The 19,285-nt window shown below is 34.7% G+C and overlaps 2 protein-coding genes across 3 annotated transcripts in view; both read right to left on the bottom strand.

Annotated features, from left to right (window-relative positions):
• The window catches only part of LOC107043464 (death-associated protein kinase 1), an 84,706-nt gene extending 76,467 nt beyond the window's left edge, over positions 1 to 8,239 (bottom strand). Inside the window, exons 1-10 of one of the 2 annotated variants that reach the window (XM_015264994.2) lie at positions 7,949 to 8,239; positions 7,673 to 7,751; positions 7,492 to 7,590; positions 7,232 to 7,392; positions 7,019 to 7,139; positions 4,273 to 4,573; positions 4,138 to 4,186; positions 3,624 to 3,740; positions 2,594 to 2,866; positions 2,325 to 2,507 (exon numbers count right to left, since the gene is read on the bottom strand). In XM_015264994.2, coding sequence (XP_015120480.1) covers positions 2,325 to 2,507; positions 2,594 to 2,866; positions 3,624 to 3,740; positions 4,138 to 4,186; positions 4,273 to 4,573; positions 7,019 to 7,139; positions 7,232 to 7,392; positions 7,492 to 7,590; positions 7,673 to 7,718 — 1,350 coding nt within the window. In that variant the 5' untranslated portion in view covers positions 7,719 to 7,751; positions 7,949 to 8,239. Of the gene's footprint in view, positions 1 to 2,324; positions 2,508 to 2,593; positions 2,867 to 3,623; positions 3,741 to 4,137; positions 4,187 to 4,272; positions 4,574 to 7,018; positions 7,140 to 7,231; positions 7,393 to 7,491; positions 7,605 to 7,672; positions 7,752 to 7,948 lie in introns of both variants that reach the window. The other variant, XM_015264992.2, reaches the window with a different exon arrangement.
• Positions 8,240 to 8,725: 486 nt separating this feature from the next.
• On the bottom strand, positions 8,726 to 18,790 carry LOC107043463 (T-complex protein 1 subunit gamma). Its single transcript, XM_015264991.2, has 4 exons — positions 18,549 to 18,790; positions 18,358 to 18,419; positions 11,667 to 12,804; positions 8,726 to 9,270 (listed from the first exon to the last, which is right to left on the bottom strand). Exons 1-4 carry the CDS (start codon positions 18,583 to 18,585, stop codon positions 8,861 to 8,863), a joined length of 1,647 nt encoding a protein of 548 aa, XP_015120477.1. The 5' UTR covers positions 18,586 to 18,790; the 3' UTR covers positions 8,726 to 8,860.
• Positions 18,791 to 19,285: the final 495 nt, after the last annotated feature.

Raw genomic sequence — 19,285 nt, 5'->3', positions numbered from 1 at the left:
ACGGAGGGGGGAGGGGGGTCTAAAATGTCCGAAAAACGCGTGACGTAATATTTGAATGCTCTCTTAGCATGAAGTTTACAAATGTCTTTCTTAGAAGGTAACCTGTTAATTGCTCTTATGAGAAGTCACCCTCACTCGTTGAGAGGTTCAGTTACTGAAATAAAGTTGAAAAATAAATAGATTAACGCACAAGGTTAAAACACGTGTGTAGATAGATTTAAGTTTGGCATTTAATTTTACACGAAAAATCATGAAATTTTTTTACTTTTACTTTTTACTTTTACTTTTTTACTTTTTTCTTTTTTGAGATTTTTTTCACTCATTTCGACTCAAAAAATTGGGATGAACCCACATGCACTAAACAAATTGCGTTGTCATTAATTCATTGTATTTTTTCGGGAAAAAACTACTCATTTTTTGATAAATTTTTTAAATTGGCCTTTTCAGCCACTTTTTAACACTTCAACAGTTTTTTTCACGACAACTAGACGTGCTAGAAAGATTTTCCAAAAGAAATTTAAAATCAGTATTAAAATAGGGGCGAGGGGGGCAGAATGAAACAGCCGAAAAATGACTATTCGACACAAGTCAAACCAAAAAATTGTTTTTTTATCAACTTTTGTTTATTAACTTTTGTTATTATTGGGAGTACTGATGAGAATGATAATTTTCTATTCGTCATATAATTCAATTGTCTAGATTAGGTCGATTACCCTTTTCTTTTTTCTCTTTCCCCCTCTGGGTGTCCCCCTGGGCCTTGCTCTGGATTTTGGATTTTGCTGTTTCATTTTCTTTTTAATTAGTCGATTGACAAAATCTTCTCCCGTCGAAACTTCTCAATAATTTTCCATTCTACTTAATAGGAAATTATTATTATCCTCAGTACTCCCAAGAATAAACAAAAGTTGATAAAAAAAATATTTAATAAAAAAATTTTTTTTTGTTGAATTGCGTCAAACAGTCGTTTCTCGATGGTTTCATTTTACCCCACTTTCCCCTATCTATAAAATGGGGTCAGTCTCGTTTTTGTGGTCGACGACGTGTAATGTTAATGCAAAAACAGCTTCACCAAATTAAAGTCTCCTTCCCCAGATCTACACCTAACGCAGAACTGGGAATTCTACTGAGCCAATGGTATTCAGAAACCTCTGAAGAAAATTACTAAGGTGGATAAATGCCGTGGGATGCATGTCTACAAGAATAACAAATCAAGAGACAATATGGTGAGATGGCGGGCACCCCAGTGTACACGTTGTATGTTAAATATACTAGGCATTATGATAAATATGTATAGCGAGCAGGTGATATAAAAACAAGAAACCTTTCTTTTTCGTTGGAAATAGCAATTTCCACTTTCGATCATACCAGAAAACCATCTGATAGGAATTTTTATGGAATTTTCTATGGAAATTCCCTCAACGAATTTACATTTATATAAATCCACAATCATTTTTGTTCCATCTCTGTCCACTAGGTTTTTTATGTGTATTGTATACGTATAAGTTTCCTTCAATTTGCAATAGAGATTAACAGGTGAATGTATATATTTTTTTAATTGCGGATTAAAGTTGCCTTGATGAGTAATTTAGGCATTTAACATTCGAGCCATTAGCATTTAGAATAAGAAAGATTCTATTTCAATTTCATTTCTATTAAATTTCATTCAATTTGATATGACCGCAGCGTGACCCGGAGAGGAAGAAGTTTTATGAATGATATCAAGTTCTTGGTTTTTTCTCAAGAAGGACAAAAAGTGATGTGAAATATTGCTTTATGAAGGACTCTTTATGCAGTGTCTTCTATAGGAAATCCACATTTCTACAAACTTCCATGTTGAGGAAATTTCGATAGGGAAGGTCCGGATACTCATGGAACTACAGGATTTGTTAGTTTCACTAGTGTATCCTCACTTAAAAATGAAATTTATAGAAAAAGCTAGCTTTCTGTACACTTTCTGGGCCTAAATCTTCCAAGTTTTCATCGTTCGATTTTTTTAAATTAGAAGAGAAAGAAAATAGATTGAAAAACCTTAGAAAACTTGTGTGGAGGACTTTCTATAAAAAACATCTCAGTAGAATAATTTGCATAGAAATACTAAATTCGATTGATTTTTCAATAAAATAGTTCGTATTTTCCACTTTCTATTGAAAAAAAACATGCAGGGAAGCTGCAGAATTTTCCAATAGAATTGACGATAAATTAATAGATTTCTTAAGAAAGCCCAATAGTAATTCAATAGAATTTTCTAGCGAATGTATTAGCTTTTTCTATAAGATTTTTTCGTATGTGCTTCAATAAAAGAAATCGAACATAATTTAATTTACTTTAGTAGTGCAATTCTGACTCCTAGATCTTCGAAAAAATCCGAAACTAAATATTCCAGACTTCAAAGAATTTATCAAGGACGTTTTTCCTGTAGCACAGTGTCCCAATAGGCGTACGTGTAGGCGATCAATTGCCTTGTGGGTAGGCTGCAGCTGCTTTACATAATTCTCTCGTTGATTTCCCTGTGGACACTCATGAATTCCCAGTCACACCCATACCAAATAACCTGGCAAAGAATTGCTAAAAATAAAATAGCAAGAATATCTACATTTCTGAGTTTATCCAGAAGATTTGAAATTTCAAAATGTCCATGTTTGATGGCTGTTACATCGGCCCGAATTCCCCGATTTGTTTTGTCAACATCACATCCAGACAGACACAAGAGTCTGACGATATTAATGTGACCATTGCGTGCTGCAACGTGGAGCGGAGTCAGGCCTTTCTCATTCGTCGCATCAAGTTCTACTCCATTTTCGATCAAGAGCCCCGTCATCGATTCGTCACCAGACGCACATGAAATGTGTAGAAGACTATCTTGCTTCTAAAAAAAATCGTCAACAAATATTCCAATGAATACATTTTAGAAGTGAAGTGCTAAAGACAGAACACCGTCAGAAAATAACAAGTAAAAATCTCTTGACTTTCGGAAAATAATTGATTTATATGAAATTTCAGGGGTTTGTTGCTAAAAAACTAATCAGATTCGTTAAAATTTAATGAAAATTCAAATTTTCATTTCATATGATGGTAAAAATGTTTGAAAATTCAGTTGAAAATTATTACAAATTCAAGAGAGAAAGAAAACCACGCACCGAAATAAGCCTTGTCTGAACAGGAAAAATGGCAAGTTGAAAATCATTAAGAATAAAAATCTCGTGTTGAAGATTTAAAGAGTGTCCTGAGATAAATAAAACATTTTTAAGTTGAATTTAAGTGAAAAAAAATGCAAATCTTTAATTTTGAGCCAGTGGAGATAATTTCGACCAACAGAATCGACATACTGATCAAAAAAAATATCGGGAGAAAAATAGTTCTTTCAAAAATTTTTCTTCGCAAAATGAAAAAGTTTTGTTTCCATGGTGAACCTCCCCTTAAGTAAACTTGTCTCATTTCACCATTTCGCTACTGACTTAGTAAATATCTATGCAATGAGAAAGCCTAGAGAAAGATGTCAAGACATTTTTCTAAATCCCATGAATTTTCCTTCACAAAGATCCTATGAATTCTTTAAACTCAATTGCATAGATATTCATAGGATCATGTAAGGGAATCTTGTATTTTAGATGTGACAGACTCACAGCATCCTTGACGTCCAACGAGGCACCTTGCCTCAGTAATTGTGAGACTGCCTGGATACAGCCCCGCTTAACAGCACTTATCATAGCACCACTCAGATCCTGCGACGTTTCGGACTCCTGATCATGAGAAAATAAACCCATTTTACTCCATTAAAACCAAGACGCTCAAGTGAACTTCTGTTTTCATTCCTACTCAATAAAAATATTATCATGCATTCGTGAGTTGTCTAAATATTCATTAATTTGTGAAGGAAAAGAAAAATTGTTTTGTTTCTGTTTTTATCATTATTTACAGTTTTTCGATTTGTAATTGTTCGTTAAACTTCATTATAAATCTTACAGGCGAAAGGAAAATTCTGCTTTGTGATTTGTTACGAATGGAAAGAGAAACTCAGCCGAAGATTTATCGCATAAGTACAAAAAAAAAATTAAGTGATAAGGAATGTATAATAAACTAAAGTAAATTAACTACGTTGTGTATAAATAAATGAAGCTATTTGATGCAGGAACACACCGTAAGGATCCAGGGATGTTTAAGGCACGACTCTGCGCTCCCTCGTTCCCTAAACACAATAAAATGAATAGTTTAATCATTCTGACCCATAAATTCTTGAAATTATCAATCAAATTCAAAGTCTTTACAACTCACTTTGGATCCTTAACTAAGAGAGAACGTATAAAATCCTTAGCGATTTCCGTAACACTACCAAAATACTCATCATCGAATTGATACTGGCAAGCAGCGACATTGGCATAAGTTTCTTGTTTATCTTCACCAAGAAATGGTGAGGCACCACTCAATAGAATGTATGTCAAGACACCAACTGCCCACAAATCAGTTCCCAAACTGAGGGGTTCGTAATTAACAATTTCAGGTGCTACAAATTCTGGAGTACCAAAGAGTGCACGAAGCTCGGAGCCTGGTGCTAGACGATGAGAAAGTCCTAGATCTATAAAAACGAAACATAATGAAATTTGCCTTAATAATAGGCAGGGAGGAGGAGTTTGGTGTTTTCAGTAAAAATTTCTTAATTTCAGAAGTCTGTGGTACAGAAATCTAGGGAGCAAGAAGTTCTACATTTAAGGGAAATTTTCACTTATTCTGCAACAATTTTCTCCAGAAAACAGCGAAAAAGTTCTGAATCTCAGTAATTTTTATGAAAATCCAGTATCAATTTTACTTAGATTGAAGGATATTTTCTCTTACTTTAAGGCAATCTTGGTTCTGGCATTCAGAACCATGGAGTTATTAAAATGAGAAACATGGGATTCACCAATTGATATCTTTTTCTTCTCAAATTATTTTGGCAAATTGGTATGACGTCTCAATCTAGGCACCCTCCTCCCCTCCCCAACCAGAATCGTCATAAAGTACACCCCCCCCCCTTTAATAGTATGACAATATCGGAATGCCCCCAATGGTTTGCAATTTCAAAACCCCGCGATTCTGGAATAAAGGACGCTTTTCACAGAATTTCGTAAAATTAGTACCTTGGTTCTGGAAACGAGAATTTTTTTTCTCTGTGATAAGTTTCAGAATGAATCAGTGATTATGCAAGAAAGATGCTCACGAAAAAAATTAGGCTCAAGTTGAGTTCACCTGGCCTGTTTCAGTAATTATTACTAGCATATTAGAGTATGAAATTGCTGTCAATGTCGAAATTGTCTAGGACTCGTGTCATATTTGAGAAATTTAGTACCCTAGAGGTCCTTTTTGTATTTCAGACAATTATTATCAGGAGATAAGTAGTTAAGGATATCCATTTTCAATTATCAAATTTGTCAATTAAATCGCGTGAGAAAAATTTGAATAAAATCGTGAATATTCGGTGTCATCCAAATTACATTTTGCACAGAATTATTATTTTTTCAACATTCGTTGTTTATAAATAAATAATAAAATTAAATAAAATTATTCAAACTTTCGGAAACCTTATTTTATTCCGCGCGAAATCGATTTCTGATAAAATTCGGAATATAAATAAATTTGTTACGATTTCGACATATGGCCTAAAAAACTTTTCTGGCGAATATGAGCCAGAGCCAGAGTTGCAATCATATGAGCTAAAACAGTTTTTTAGGCCATGTATCAAATAATATTTTGCGTCATAACGATTGTCCGCTACGTGTCCATAAATCGCTGGCTTGCGGTCGGAATGACAAAAGTGATTTTTGTGGTCGAAAATTAATTGTTTATAAATTATTTATAGAAAAAGCTCGTAAATTTAAAAAATTATAGTTTTTAAATTATTTCATCAATCTTCCTCCAAAAGTGAACTTTCCATTTTTTCTCAGATTTTTAAATGTTTTCTAACGGTTCAATATCGAGATTCAAATTGAGGCCTGCAAAGTTTAAATGATAAAATCATTGTAAAATGTCCGGAAACTTAGGGTTAAATGGGACTTAAATGAAAGCTCTGACGTTCGATTACAAAAGTAGAAAAGCATTTCAATAGAGAAAAAATAGCTCAGTACTTGGATATCCTTAAACATAACAAGTGGATTTTCCATATCTTGTTAAAGACTGAATTATCTTGACACTGAGTCATTCAAGAGCAAAATATCACAGCAACAATCTTCTTGGTAATTTTCTCAATTATAAACACAGAAAGTTCCCAAGTTTGAGAACTAAGTTACTGATTGTAAAGAATTCTTGGTCCTAGAAAGCATCGTACTGAAAATAAGCTACTCAACTTCTACGCATTTCAAGTAAGAAAAGTTCTTAAATTACGGACGTGCACTCTTTAAAACTATGAACATTCTAAAGGGATCAAATTCGAAAATAATTGCACATTAATTCAACATTCATTTAGAATATTAATGAAAAAAAATCAACATTGATTGAGTCAACGAGTCGGCTAGTATACTTTGAATAACAGAGCATTTATAAAATCAATAAATTAATTTCAAAACAGGAAAAATTATCAATTGAAGAAGGAGAATGTTATTAATTTGAGAAAGCCGAGATTTTTGATTGTCGAACCACAAGATTTTCGAGGAATAAGTGAAAATAAACCTTAATTTAAGTACAATTATAATCGGATTAAATAAAAAATGACTGAGCATTATAACTTTTTAAAATTAATTTTTAGGGAAGATTTTCGTTCAAAAAATGAAAATTTCAATTATTTCCAGATTTTAGCATGATACAGATTTTTATTGAAAATTAGATACTTTTTTCTCTGTGCAGAAAGTCTCTCGATATTTTCTCATATAATCACTAATTTTCCAAGTGAATTAGCAATTGATAAAAACTTTGCATGCGTATTACACTTCATCAATTCGCCACTATTTTTATGCCAAAATTATTAATCATCAACACAAGTTCAAATTCATTCCTCCACTCCAATCGCCAAAACTCTCTCTTACAAAACTAATGGATTACCCCTTATTACCTATTAATTTAATATTTGGCATAGGCGGAGGAGTTGACAACAGGATATTCTCCGGCTTAATATCCAAATGAGCCACTTGGTGCGAGTGTAAATGACTGAGTGCCATCAAAACCTGTCTAACCTGTTGGGAACATAAATGAATAACACCATTACTGTCATTAGCTGCACTTGGTCGCATTAAACTAAAAAAATCAAAAACTAAAAGCCACGTACAACATGAGCAGCCTCAACCTCGCTGGATGGTGTCCAATGGAACAACTCCCCATCCGAAATCAATTCCAACAGCAGAACAACTGTCTTGCCAGTATCAATCACCTTATGGAGGGTGACAATATTGGGATGACGAAGCTGTGCTAGCAGTCCTGCCTCGCGTGCTGAAATTAATTTAATTCAGTTAATGAAAATGGAGTTCACTGCTCTACATTTACATAATCATTCACATACTCTAGGTTCTACGTTATCTTGTGGTTTACCTATATCAGCTGCAGCAACTCCCCTCGCCACTCTTCTCTTCCTCATTATCTTTGCAGCATAAACCAAACCTGTTTTGAGCTCCACGCATTTCCGGACAACTGCAAATTGGCCTCTGCAGGAATAAAAACGTAAACGACAAATCGATGGATTAATCTAATACATTAATGCCTAACCACTCACTTGCCAATCTCCTCAAGCAGCTCATAATTCTTTTCAATAGCTTCATGATGAACCTCCATCAGACTGTCCCATTCAGGACCTTGTGCCCACGAATAACATTGAATAACATGGAAAAATAACTTTCATAAATATTTTTAAAAAATCCTAGAGGATTCAACAACACTCCAAATAACCGATCAAACCCAAGGAAAATCGTTTGAATAAATTCATTGGCGTTTTACAACGACGAGCCTGAAGCATCTGTCAACCTCAAAATAATGGAATAAATCAATTTACCACTGTTCGATGCTGCAAATTGTCGAGACATGCCCGGCATCATCTCCCAGATTTCCTCCACATTTGTATGAAATTTAAACGCTGACACTCAACGTAAATTAAAAATACAAATCACTCAAATAAAAACCGTTACGGAAAAATGAACAAAAATACGTTGTCATTTGTGGTGTGTCGTTTTCCCCCGGCCTTTTACCATGCCGGGCCCCTACCCGCTGTGTTCTTCCAGGCCTATTCACATTTACTGCATACACACACACACACACGCGCGCGCAAGCCTGCAATCAATATATGCGACGCCACGTCGATGTACTCGGTAAACACCATTTACGGTATCAACAAATTACGCTTATCTGTTTTTATAGTGTTTAATATTCTTGACCTTGAGTGGAAAAAAACAACAAATAAGAATAACTGTGAACAACTTGCATTGGAAAAACCGTCGAAGAAGAAAAAATTAAACTTTGTAATAACTGTTGTACGTTGAAGAGACTCACTGTTACTGACTGAACGGATGTAGAGACAACGGTGTGGGACATCTTCCCATGAAAAAATTAGCTCATTCTTTTCCCATGTGCGTGGGAAGCATTGAGCTTAGTTTTAAAATCCATGTTCCTTTCACCCAACGGGTGTGTAAAGGAGAAGTAAACATTTCGACACCTAATGCCCAACCCTAAGATGTCTCACATCGATAGATCGTTAACATACAATGGAAACACGATGGGGATGGGTTAATAATCGCAGTCTACGTTATATAGTTAATTTTTTTTTTCATTCAACTTTTACAAATGCATGTTTTTATTGATAAAAAAAAGTGCGAAAGAAGAACAAATGGGAAAATGGAGTGGTTCGTTAGAGTAAATTCAAGGCGATCATGAAAAATTAAGCGATTTTCACTGTTTTCTTCGGCGTTTATTACTCCATCATCGATTGCTCTGTAGGCATAGCACTGGGCTGATTGTCGTTTCCCTTCTTCTTGATGCCTGACACGATGTCATCGATTCTCAGGAGGAGAATAGCTGTCTCAATAGCTGTTTTGTATGTCTGCATTTTAACGCTCAATGGCTCCCAGATACCGCGAACTTTCATGTCTACTAGTTCACCGGTTTCACCATCGATTCCCCAGGTTTTGCCCTCGGTTGCGTGTTTCGCACGCAGTGCTGTTAATGTACGGATGATGTTTGCTCCACAATTTTGAGCGAGAGTACGGGGGATGATGTCCAGGGCTTGGGCCACCGCTTTGTAGGGCCATTGCTCGATACCAGCGATACCAGCTGCTTTTTCGTTCAGCAGACGAGATACTGCCATTTCAACAGCTCCACCACCTGCAAGACGACAAAGAGGATTTAGAGGTTTAGTTTGCTTTAGAGAGGGGAATTTTGAGAGAATTTAGAGTGGGGTGGCAGAACGTAGCAAGACACTGTACGATGTTATTCATTTCGGTGGATGATAGTGGTGGAATAAATAATGGCATGATGGAAGAGTTTAAACAATACTAACTTATTGTCAAATAGGGAACTTGGACGATTTTTTTTTCAATTTTCTAATCTCAAGTTTGAGACCTGAATAATTCATTTTTCATTCACAAACGTTTGAAATATTGCTCTTTAATTAATAATTAATTGTTAAAAATTGAAGATTTCAAATGCTTTGAAATCGCTAATGACGTCATACCGACGGTCGAGCGCTAGACCAATCACAGAATGGCTCAAGCCGACCTCACCCAATCTTGAGGTACGCCTCGGCCAATGGAGGACAACTCCCCACTCTCTTCTTTTTCGACTAATGAAGTGTTACCTGACAGTCTTCGTGACGTCATGACCGAAAAATTGGCCTCTAAAACGATTGATTTTCAATTCATTATCATAAGGCATCTAGGCAATATTTCCCCATAATTTTTGCCGTTTAGCTATCCATATGAAGATGAAAGAATTGAGCTTTATGCAAGTTCCCTATTTACGATATTATTCATTTTAGTGGATGATAATAGTTGATTAAATAATGGTATGTTGGAAGAGTTTAAACAATACTAATTTATTGCCAAATTGCGACGTTTCACTGGAATTTTTGGTTTCCTCAGGCTCTAGACAACTCTAGCACCGCGGAACCACAACTTTTCGGGTAGTCAATTCCCATTCAAATAATACATCCGAAAACTTTTAGCAGTCTTTTAGTTAAAGTCTCTTTTAGTTAGAGTCAAATTACTCGTGAAAGGGTAGGGTATCCAAAAACTAGCAAATCTTTTCTTTTTTTTTGCTTCCGAATGGAAGCATCGTAATCGTGTAAATTTAAGTTTTGGATTTTTCGTAGGCAGGTATGTGCGTACGTATGTAAACAAATTTTTCTTTGATTATTCACTAATGAATGGATGAAATTGAATTTTTTTTCACCTCAAATGTAGGTATTGTTGAGCCCTAGTAATCGCCATTAATTGAAATTTAATTCCTTTATTAATTATTTGATTTTTCAAATTTTTCAAAAATTGTTTTTTGTACGATAACTAAAAAAAATGTTCTGGATTGATTGAATGATGGATTAAAAAGTTTGTTTGGGTGTTCTTTTGACCGAGTTCGAAGATGAAGATGATAGCAAAAATAGTTGTTTTGATTTATATAAAAATTTGCAAAAATTGTGTATTTTTTGAAAAGCAGGATTCTCTGCATATCTTTGGATATCATGCTTCAAATGAATTCAGTCATAGCGTAAAATGTTAGATTTTATCCCATTAAGTCGAAGTGGAAAGATAGCTATAGCGATAGCTATATTGATTGATTTGTTTCTTATGATGATTGTTGAAAATTTTGAATTCTTCATGAATTTCCCTGAAGGTGAGCTTTCTGGTGGTTTCTTCAAATGTGCTGGTTCAAATCCATTCAATTATATATAAATAACATTTTTCTAATAACATTTTATCGAAGGGCTCAGGAGTGAGATAGAACTGTGAAAAAGACAATTGGTTGTATAGAAGAAAGGTATAATAAGAATAATGATGATGATGCTCCTTTTATATGAAACGAGGGATAGTAGTTTGTTGTTTTGGTTATTCAATAATCACAAACAAAAAGAGTTCTTAAGGGAAATAATAATAATATGACAGCGATCTTGTAACTTCGGGACAAAATATTTCATGATAAACTTCCCCTATAATAGTATATTATGCAACCAGGCGATAAAAGTATTATCTGGCGAATGTGGATTATAATCCGAGCCGAAGGCGAGATGCCTCGCTTCGCTCGGTTAGAATCGCGGTTTTCTCGGCCCAACGACATAAAAGATATTTTCATCCTGAAAAGGCACTGTCTTGCGACTTTCAAATTCGAACCAAACAATTATTTTTTTGGTATTTTTCAACTAACGATTTTGTTGTCTGAAACCAGACTTATTTAATCATTTGTTCGTTTTTCTTTCAGTGTACATAAACCTCTGTTATTCGAATTATTCTACTCGATACTTTGTCTCAATTAATGTTCAATTATTTCAGAACTTTCTCCCATTGCAATGTCCTCTCTTGTACAAGTAAGAAATTCAGGATTCACAGTACTATGGACTCCCATTTAGCTATTGAATTATTAGCTATCTTTGCAGCGTGTAGTTTCGTACAATATCTACATGAGAGTTGTTTTATTGAACTTCATTACCCCTCTGCTTTTCCACAGTATTCGCAAAGTAACCCCTTCCGCTAAATCAACAATTCAGTAATTCCCAAGAAAATTAAATTTACCTGGAACCAATTTGGGTTCAATCAGCAGATTCTTAGCCACATGGAGAGCATCCTGAAGATTCCTCTCAGTTTCATTGAGCACATCCTTGCTGGCACCTCGGAGTACAATAGTGCAAGCTTTGGGATCCTTGCACTCAGTAATAAAACAGAAGTACTCATCACCCATCTTCTTGATCTCGAACAATCCAGCACCAGTACCAACATCTTCCTCCCTCAGCTCCTCAGTCCGATTGACCACAGTTGCTCCACACGCTCTTCCAATCCTATTGTTATCAGACTTACGAACACGACGAATTACTGAGATACCCGCCTTGAGGAAGTAGTGAGAGGCTAAATCAGCGACTCCCTTCTCAGTGAAGATGACATCGGGCTTGACTGCTATCACCTCCTCGCAGATCTTCTTGATAAACTCCTCCTCAAGCTCCAGAATTCTCGTGAAGTCAGTGTCTTTCATGATCTCGACGTTCGTCTGGGACTCGCCTTTCTTGTACTCCAGGGGACAGTCCAGGAGGACAATCCTGGGGTTCTTGATGCTTCTCTTCATCTTCGGGTGCGTTACGTCTTTATTAAGCATAACTCCACGGAGCACGTGACTTTCGTCGATGCTGCCACCCGGAATCTTCTCGACCTTTGCGTACCTCTTGATGTCGATTTCACGTCGTCCATTCTCCTCAAGCAAAACCGTATTGACAGCATCAATAGCAATTTGACAAGCCAACTCTGACCAGCGACCAATGAATTTCGTTCCAACGCAGGATTTCACTACCTCAATAACTTTATTCCTGTCATTGATGTCCAGACTAGTGCTGACTTGCTCCTCCAGAATCTTTATCATGTCCTCGAGAGCTTGTCTGTATGCCCTGATGATGACAGTCGGGTGAGTTCCCTGTTCTAGGAATGGTTCAGCCGTAGCCAGAATCTCACCAGCCAAGACTATTACTGAGGTGGTACCATCTCCAACTTCTTCATCCTGAGTACGAGCAATTTCTATCATTGATTTTCCAGCTGGGTGTTGCACAGTGATTTCACGGAGAATGGCGTTCCCATCATTGGTCATTACAATCCCTCCTGTTGGATCCATCAGCATTTTCAGCATTGCTTGGGGACCAAGACATGTCCGAATGACATCAGCAATTGCCTGAGGATTACATTATTTGTAGTGAGATTCAGTAGTGGAATATTAATATCAAAAGAATGAATTTCGTTTATAATTCAGTTTTTGTGCTGATAAAAATTTTAGGACAATGTTTTTGGAATGAAGAACGAGGGCTGCAAAAAACATCTCCGGAATAATGGATAATTATAACAAAAGCTCTATAAGTTCACAATAAATGTATCTAGACCAGTTAGGTAATACCTTTATATTCACAGATATTCCTCAAAAACTACCATTCAATAATGGAGTGATGAAATAAGCGCATTCAACTCCATGACAACTCGAGTTTTTTGGAGTATTTGAAAATTCAAACGAGATAGCGAAATTTTCATAAAAAATTAGTAATAAAAGAATTAAAATTATAGAGAACATTTTTGTGGAAAATTAGCGGTGAGACGAGATGAGTCAACACTCCATTAAATGAATTTTTTGAAAAACATCTGAAATTTGGTTAATCCTCTCATTTCCACATTTAGGGAAAAGAGGTGTCAATAAATTGTTCCATTTCAGAGAATATTAAATCGATCGAACCCAATGTGGTACACAAATATAATTCAACAATACCAACTAGTCGCCAAAATTTCAGATTTTTATTTGAATCTTCATCCATAAGATGGAACGTCAAAGTAACACTCAGATAAGAAATTAGGGAACGATGACATCTCTAGAGCTTTGTATGAATGGGTATTGATGTTTCAATTGATTTCGATAGAAGATGGCAGGATAAGTATTTGGGAAACGGAAAAAAATGAAATCTGACCACTATTTGGTTTAATATTGGGCAGAAAAGTTTATTACAAAATTCGATTACGGGCAGACTACGGTGAAATTTCAAAGTAGAGGGATATTGCAGTGAGGCTTTTCATACGTTGAAGATCGATTAGATATGTATACATATGAAGAACTAGTGCAAAAAAATAAATTGCTTAATGTTCGTTAGTGTACTCAACTTTTCAGGCACAGTGAATTTTTTTAAATTCTTCAAAAAATGTGTAGAATAAATATTACGAATTACATTTCTCAAATTCAACCTCTAAGTCAATAATTTGGATTTTGTTTAAATAAAAAACGACACAATTCATGCAAAACAACCAAAAAATGTATTCTCTAAATATTTATCATACCTTCAATCATAAATTCTGAATATTTTCGATAAAGAAGATTGTGAGAACAATTTTTTTAACTGATTCGCATTAAGAATGCAATTTTCCATTAAAACAAAAGCGGAATTGTCAATTTAGAGGTCGAGTTTTGGAGAAAGCATTCGTAATTATTAATCTCCACATTTTATGAACAATTTTGGGAAGAAAAATCATCAGTAGCTTAAAATTTGAATACACTAGAATAATTTTTCCATTTTAAGCATGTGGAGGGCAAACGAAGAATAAAAGATTGATGTTTTCTGCACTAATTCTGCGTTTTTTACATGTCTAATCAATCTTCAAAGTATGAAAAATATCACTGCAATAGCCCGCTACGTTGAAACAGAAATAAATTAACAAAGTATAGTCATAAAGAAATCTAATGTAATCGAGACATCGAGAAAAAAAGACTATTGAGAAATTGCGACATCGTAAAATTGAAAACATTTTTTCAAAAATCAGGCTTCGCGCGCTCCCTCTTTAGGGTATGACCGGTAGGGGTTGGTGGAATTGGATGTGACCCATTACGGGTCGCACCAATAACTTCCCGACCATTTGTTTTTTCTTTCATTAATTTTTTTATTATGTATTTATTCAATCTTTTTCTCACATTTCTCCGAGGAAATACCCATAGAAGACAAGAAAATCCGTGCGCGTGCTCACACTCACACACACTCCCATGCACACACATCGCCGTATTCCGCATCGAGAAAAAATGTAATTTATCAGAAAAGTAAAATTGTTTCTTGAATGTATATCGATTTCGAAAAAAGCTAGTGAACTGCTGATTAAATGTCTTCCAGTATTCCATGATTTGTGCGTTATATCAAGATTCATCGTTTCTAACAAAAAAAACTTGAAATCGCATCGTTATGCACGGAGAAATGGTCTCGTTTACAAAAAAACGCTAATTTTCGACTTTTTTCCAAATGTTTTTTGGAAAAAACTGGAGAAACGCTGAGACGATCGTCTCCATAATCTAATCAGGTTCAAGTCACATGAAAATACAGCGATTAAAAAAAAAAAGTCAAATCGCATCGTTTGTTCAGGAGGAATCGTGGCACAAAATTTTTGTCACAGACGTACGCACACACATACACACATCCACACATACAGACAGGTACCTGAAAAGGGTCAGAAGTGGTTCCAAAGGTCATGAAACGTGGAGAAATGCTTAAATTTCCACATTCGATTTTCGGGGTCATTACAATAACTTCCTCCCTTCGGGTCGGGAAGTTAAAAATCCACGCCTACATACACGTATGAAAAAAGTTCATAGAAAAACCTTGCGATTTCACTAGACAATTCTATTGGATTTCTATTAAACTTTCTATTAATATTTGAATAGAAAGTGACAATATTCTATGGAAAACGTCAATAGAATTCGATTTTTCTTACTACAACTTATTCTATTGAAATGTTTCCTATGGAATGTCCTCGACTCAAATTTTCCAAGTTTTTTTCATTCAATTTTCGTTTTCTTTTCATTAAGAAAACCAAACAAAAAAAACTAGGACAATTTCCGCCGAGGAAATTCTATAGTAAGTATCTCAACATAATAAATTGTATAGAAAAATCGAATTCTATTGACTTTTTCTATCTTATATTTTTTATTGAATGTTTCAATAGAATCGACCAACAACTAATAGAAAGTGAAATAGAGATCCAATAGAATTGTCTAGCAGATTAATTAGATTTTTCTATTAAGGATAATCGGGCGAGGAGGAAATGTAGGTGAGGCGGAGGGGTTTCTATTGCTTTCCTGCAGAAAACCAATCGCTGAACAAAAAAATTTTTCCCATTCGAATTCAAAATTCAGGCACTATTAGGAAGTATCTCCGGTTAAAAATTATTTTTGGAGCTAATCAAATTTATTTGTATCTGTTCCACGCATTGAATGGTTTTCAGATTGTTTTTTTTTTTAATAAATGAAAAAAAATTAATCCATGCGAAAAAGTAGCAACATCGTCAGTAGTTTTTTTTTCACTAGGAGCTAGTACCACTGGCTCGAGGGAGCTCCAATCACAACGCTTCAACGCTCTCTCTCAAGAGACGTTTAAATTGACCGCGCTACCCCCACCCGATCAGTACTTGGGACGTTGCTGCTCGTTTGGGCTGCGTGCGCAGAAATTTCATTTTTCAGTACTTTTTTCGCTATTATTAATAAACAATGCTCCTAGGCGGCAATCTTTTTTACTCAAAAAATCATTGATCACATGTTCTAAATGTGTCTAAAGTTTCATGACTTTGGCTGCATTTTTTCCTTGGGCTTTGCAGTTTTTTTTTGTCAATTCCATAAGATCACGGGTTAAATGACCACTTTTTCAAAAATTCGTAATAAATTAACCATGCTCCCCAGTAGTCTGAAACTTTGCACACGCCTTTTTCATCATTTAAAGAATACGTAAAAAAAAAGAAAAAAATGGGTGTTTTTTTCCAACTCTCCGGGCTCGCCCGATTATCCTTCAACTTTTTCGTGTGTGTACAGACATATAAGCAAACTTTTTTTTGTTAATTAAATTTTTTTGACGTTTTCATACTATTCTACATCATTTTTAGATAAAATTACGAAATCGGCCAGAAACTCGAACGAAAATTCATCAGTGTCTTATAGATTGAGATTAATATAAGGTAAACAGGTCAATTTCCGGACGGGGGTCATTTTCTGGACAATTTTAAATTGAATTGATTATTCCATGAATAAAATGAAAATTGTACTGATTATTTCACCCTTCAATAATGTGACTGGTGTATAATCATGTGATCAATTATTTTTTCTATTCATCGACATTTAATAAATAAATAAAAAATGGCCGAGTCGTCCAGAAATTAGGGGTTACAGCTGCATTCAACTATTTCTTAATTTAATTATTCTTTGTTTTATTATTTTCACTTCAAATAATTTTTTTTGCTAATTAAAACATTTTTGAAGATCTGGAAGTCATTATATCCCCATTTAGGTGATTCTTTTATTTTCGATCCTACCACGAAACTCGAATTTCCTTTAATCGTTCAGCAATTAGCCTGACCACCCTAAACCATCTTATGGATATCCAAGTACTTTGGCTATTTTTTCGACAGTGAGATGCTTCTCTACTTATGTAGTTGAATTTCCGGACATTTTACAATGATTTTATTATTCAAACTTTGCAGGTCTGAATTTGAATCTCGAGATTAAACTGTTAGAAAACATTTTAAAAATCTGAAAAAAAATAGAAAGTTTACTTTTGCAGGAAGATGATAAAATAATTGAAAAATTAAATTTTTTAAAATTACGAGCATTTTATATAAATAATTTATAAACAATCGATTTTCCATCTTAAAAATCATCTGTTCGGAGTAACAAATTTATTCAAATTCAGAATTTTAGCTGGAATTAATTTCATGCCTACAAAAATTTGGTTCCCGAAAGTTTAAACAATCTCAATTATTTATTTATGAACGAATGTTTTAAAAATAATAATTCTGTGCAAAATGTAATTTCAGTGACGCTGAATATTCATAATTTTTTTTAAGCTGAGAGATGAAGATATTCCCTTCATTTTGATACAAATTTTAATCCATCCACCCAAGTTCATTATTTAGAAATGAAATAATCAAAATGCAATAAATGCATGCGCTAACATGCGCTTAGATGGGATGGAATCATTTAAATATTTCCTCTTTTTGCCCGGGTACCCGAGATTTTTCTCTGGCCATTGGATTCAGTATGATTTTACACATTACCTTCTATTTTTATTTCTATTTTTAGAGTCTTCTAGTAGCTGAATTAGCAATTTGAACATAAATTTCATAAGAGCCCGTGTATCAGGAAAAATTAGTTTATTAATTTCTGCCGAGCCTATTGCAATTAATTTTTTTTAACGTTAGAAAAGTTAGTTTTATATGCTCTGTTGTCAGCCGAAAAAATTACAGAATTTGTCTTGACTATGGAAAAAAAAAGACATTTACCGACACTATCTAATCATCCTTAATGAACAAATTTGATGATTGAAAATTATTGAATCTGTAGTGTGGTCTGTACCAAACCGGGAAAGATACTTGGATATCTTTAAATTTTTTTTCTGGAAAAATTCGTTTACATTCCTTAAATCCGAAGATATGTCTTAAAACCCGGAATTCCCTACTGATTTTTGTAGAGTCACAGTTGGACTACGGCGAATGTGGAGTAGAAGACAACAGCAAGTCTAGGTTAGAATGTTGAGTCATATTTTTTGGGAAAAAAATTGACGAGAGTATGGATGTGTGTTTATAATTGTTTATAATTGTTCAGTAGATGAGAATTTTCCAGTCAGATTGACGGGAGAATAATGCACGTGGGCGTGACGCCGGTTCAACGCCTTATAAGGTAAAGATTTCGATGTAACACGTGTTTAATGCATCTTTTACTCACTTTGCCAGCTTGAATGTTTTCCTTCTGCACTTTCCTACCGGAATCACGTTTTGTGTTCTGACCTGCAATAATCAGTAAACCAGGCATTATTTTTATGAGACTCGTGACTAATTTTTCTGTTACTAAACAAGGGACAGTGTCCCTCCCACTTTCAATTATTTTGTTTTTCACTAGGTTGATTGATTACTCACTTAGAACCACGATCGGCGCTGATCCTGGACCGAACATCTTCTGTTTATTATATTTATTTATATTTGCAGGGATTGAATCTTTATGATCATGAAATAAATAATTAATTTAGGTGAGTGATGATTGACTTTTATAGAAGTGAAGTGAAAAACGAGTTGCTTCGGTTAACTTGAAGCTGTAAATACATGAATATCTCGAGATGTCAACCTGACTTTCGTAAATATTCTACGGCTCCGTTCTCACGGGGAACAGTGGCGGTGCTGGCGGGAAGGGCGGGACAACTTGTGATAATACGCGGGAAGTCTTTGAAATATCACTAATGGAACATTTCTCAAAGGCAAATTCGTTAATAAATAATTGACCAACAGAAAAGTAATTTTCATTACAACTACAAAACTTGTATTTTCTATTCAAACATTGTAGTCATTCAACACTTTAAAAAATTTTCGTCTGAATTTTCTGTGTCAAATCCCGGAAATTTTTATCATCCTTAATTTCCACTGAAATTTCAGAAACTCTTGTGATTCAAGAATCAAATATTCCATTGATTTTCTGTTCGAATGGTCTGGAAATCACTAAAATACTGGATTTTTCAGTTCAACTATTACATGAAAACTAAAAAAAAACAAACAGGGTAACGAGCATATGACAGCGAGCATATGATAGTAAGCATCTTACTGAGTGATGTTTTGATGCTTTCTTCGCTATCAGTAAATTGATGGTATGCTCCGAATGGTTT

The sequence above is a fragment of the Diachasma alloeum genome, unplaced genomic scaffold (genome assembly GCF_001412515.2).
Source record: "Diachasma alloeum isolate Michigan unplaced genomic scaffold, Dall2.0 Dall_scaffold_00581, whole genome shotgun sequence".
In the NCBI taxonomy this organism is placed as follows: Eukaryota; Metazoa; Arthropoda; class Insecta; order Hymenoptera; family Braconidae; genus Diachasma; species Diachasma alloeum.
Note: the sequence above shows the minus strand (reverse complement) of the source record. Positions and strands in the feature narration are given on the sequence as shown.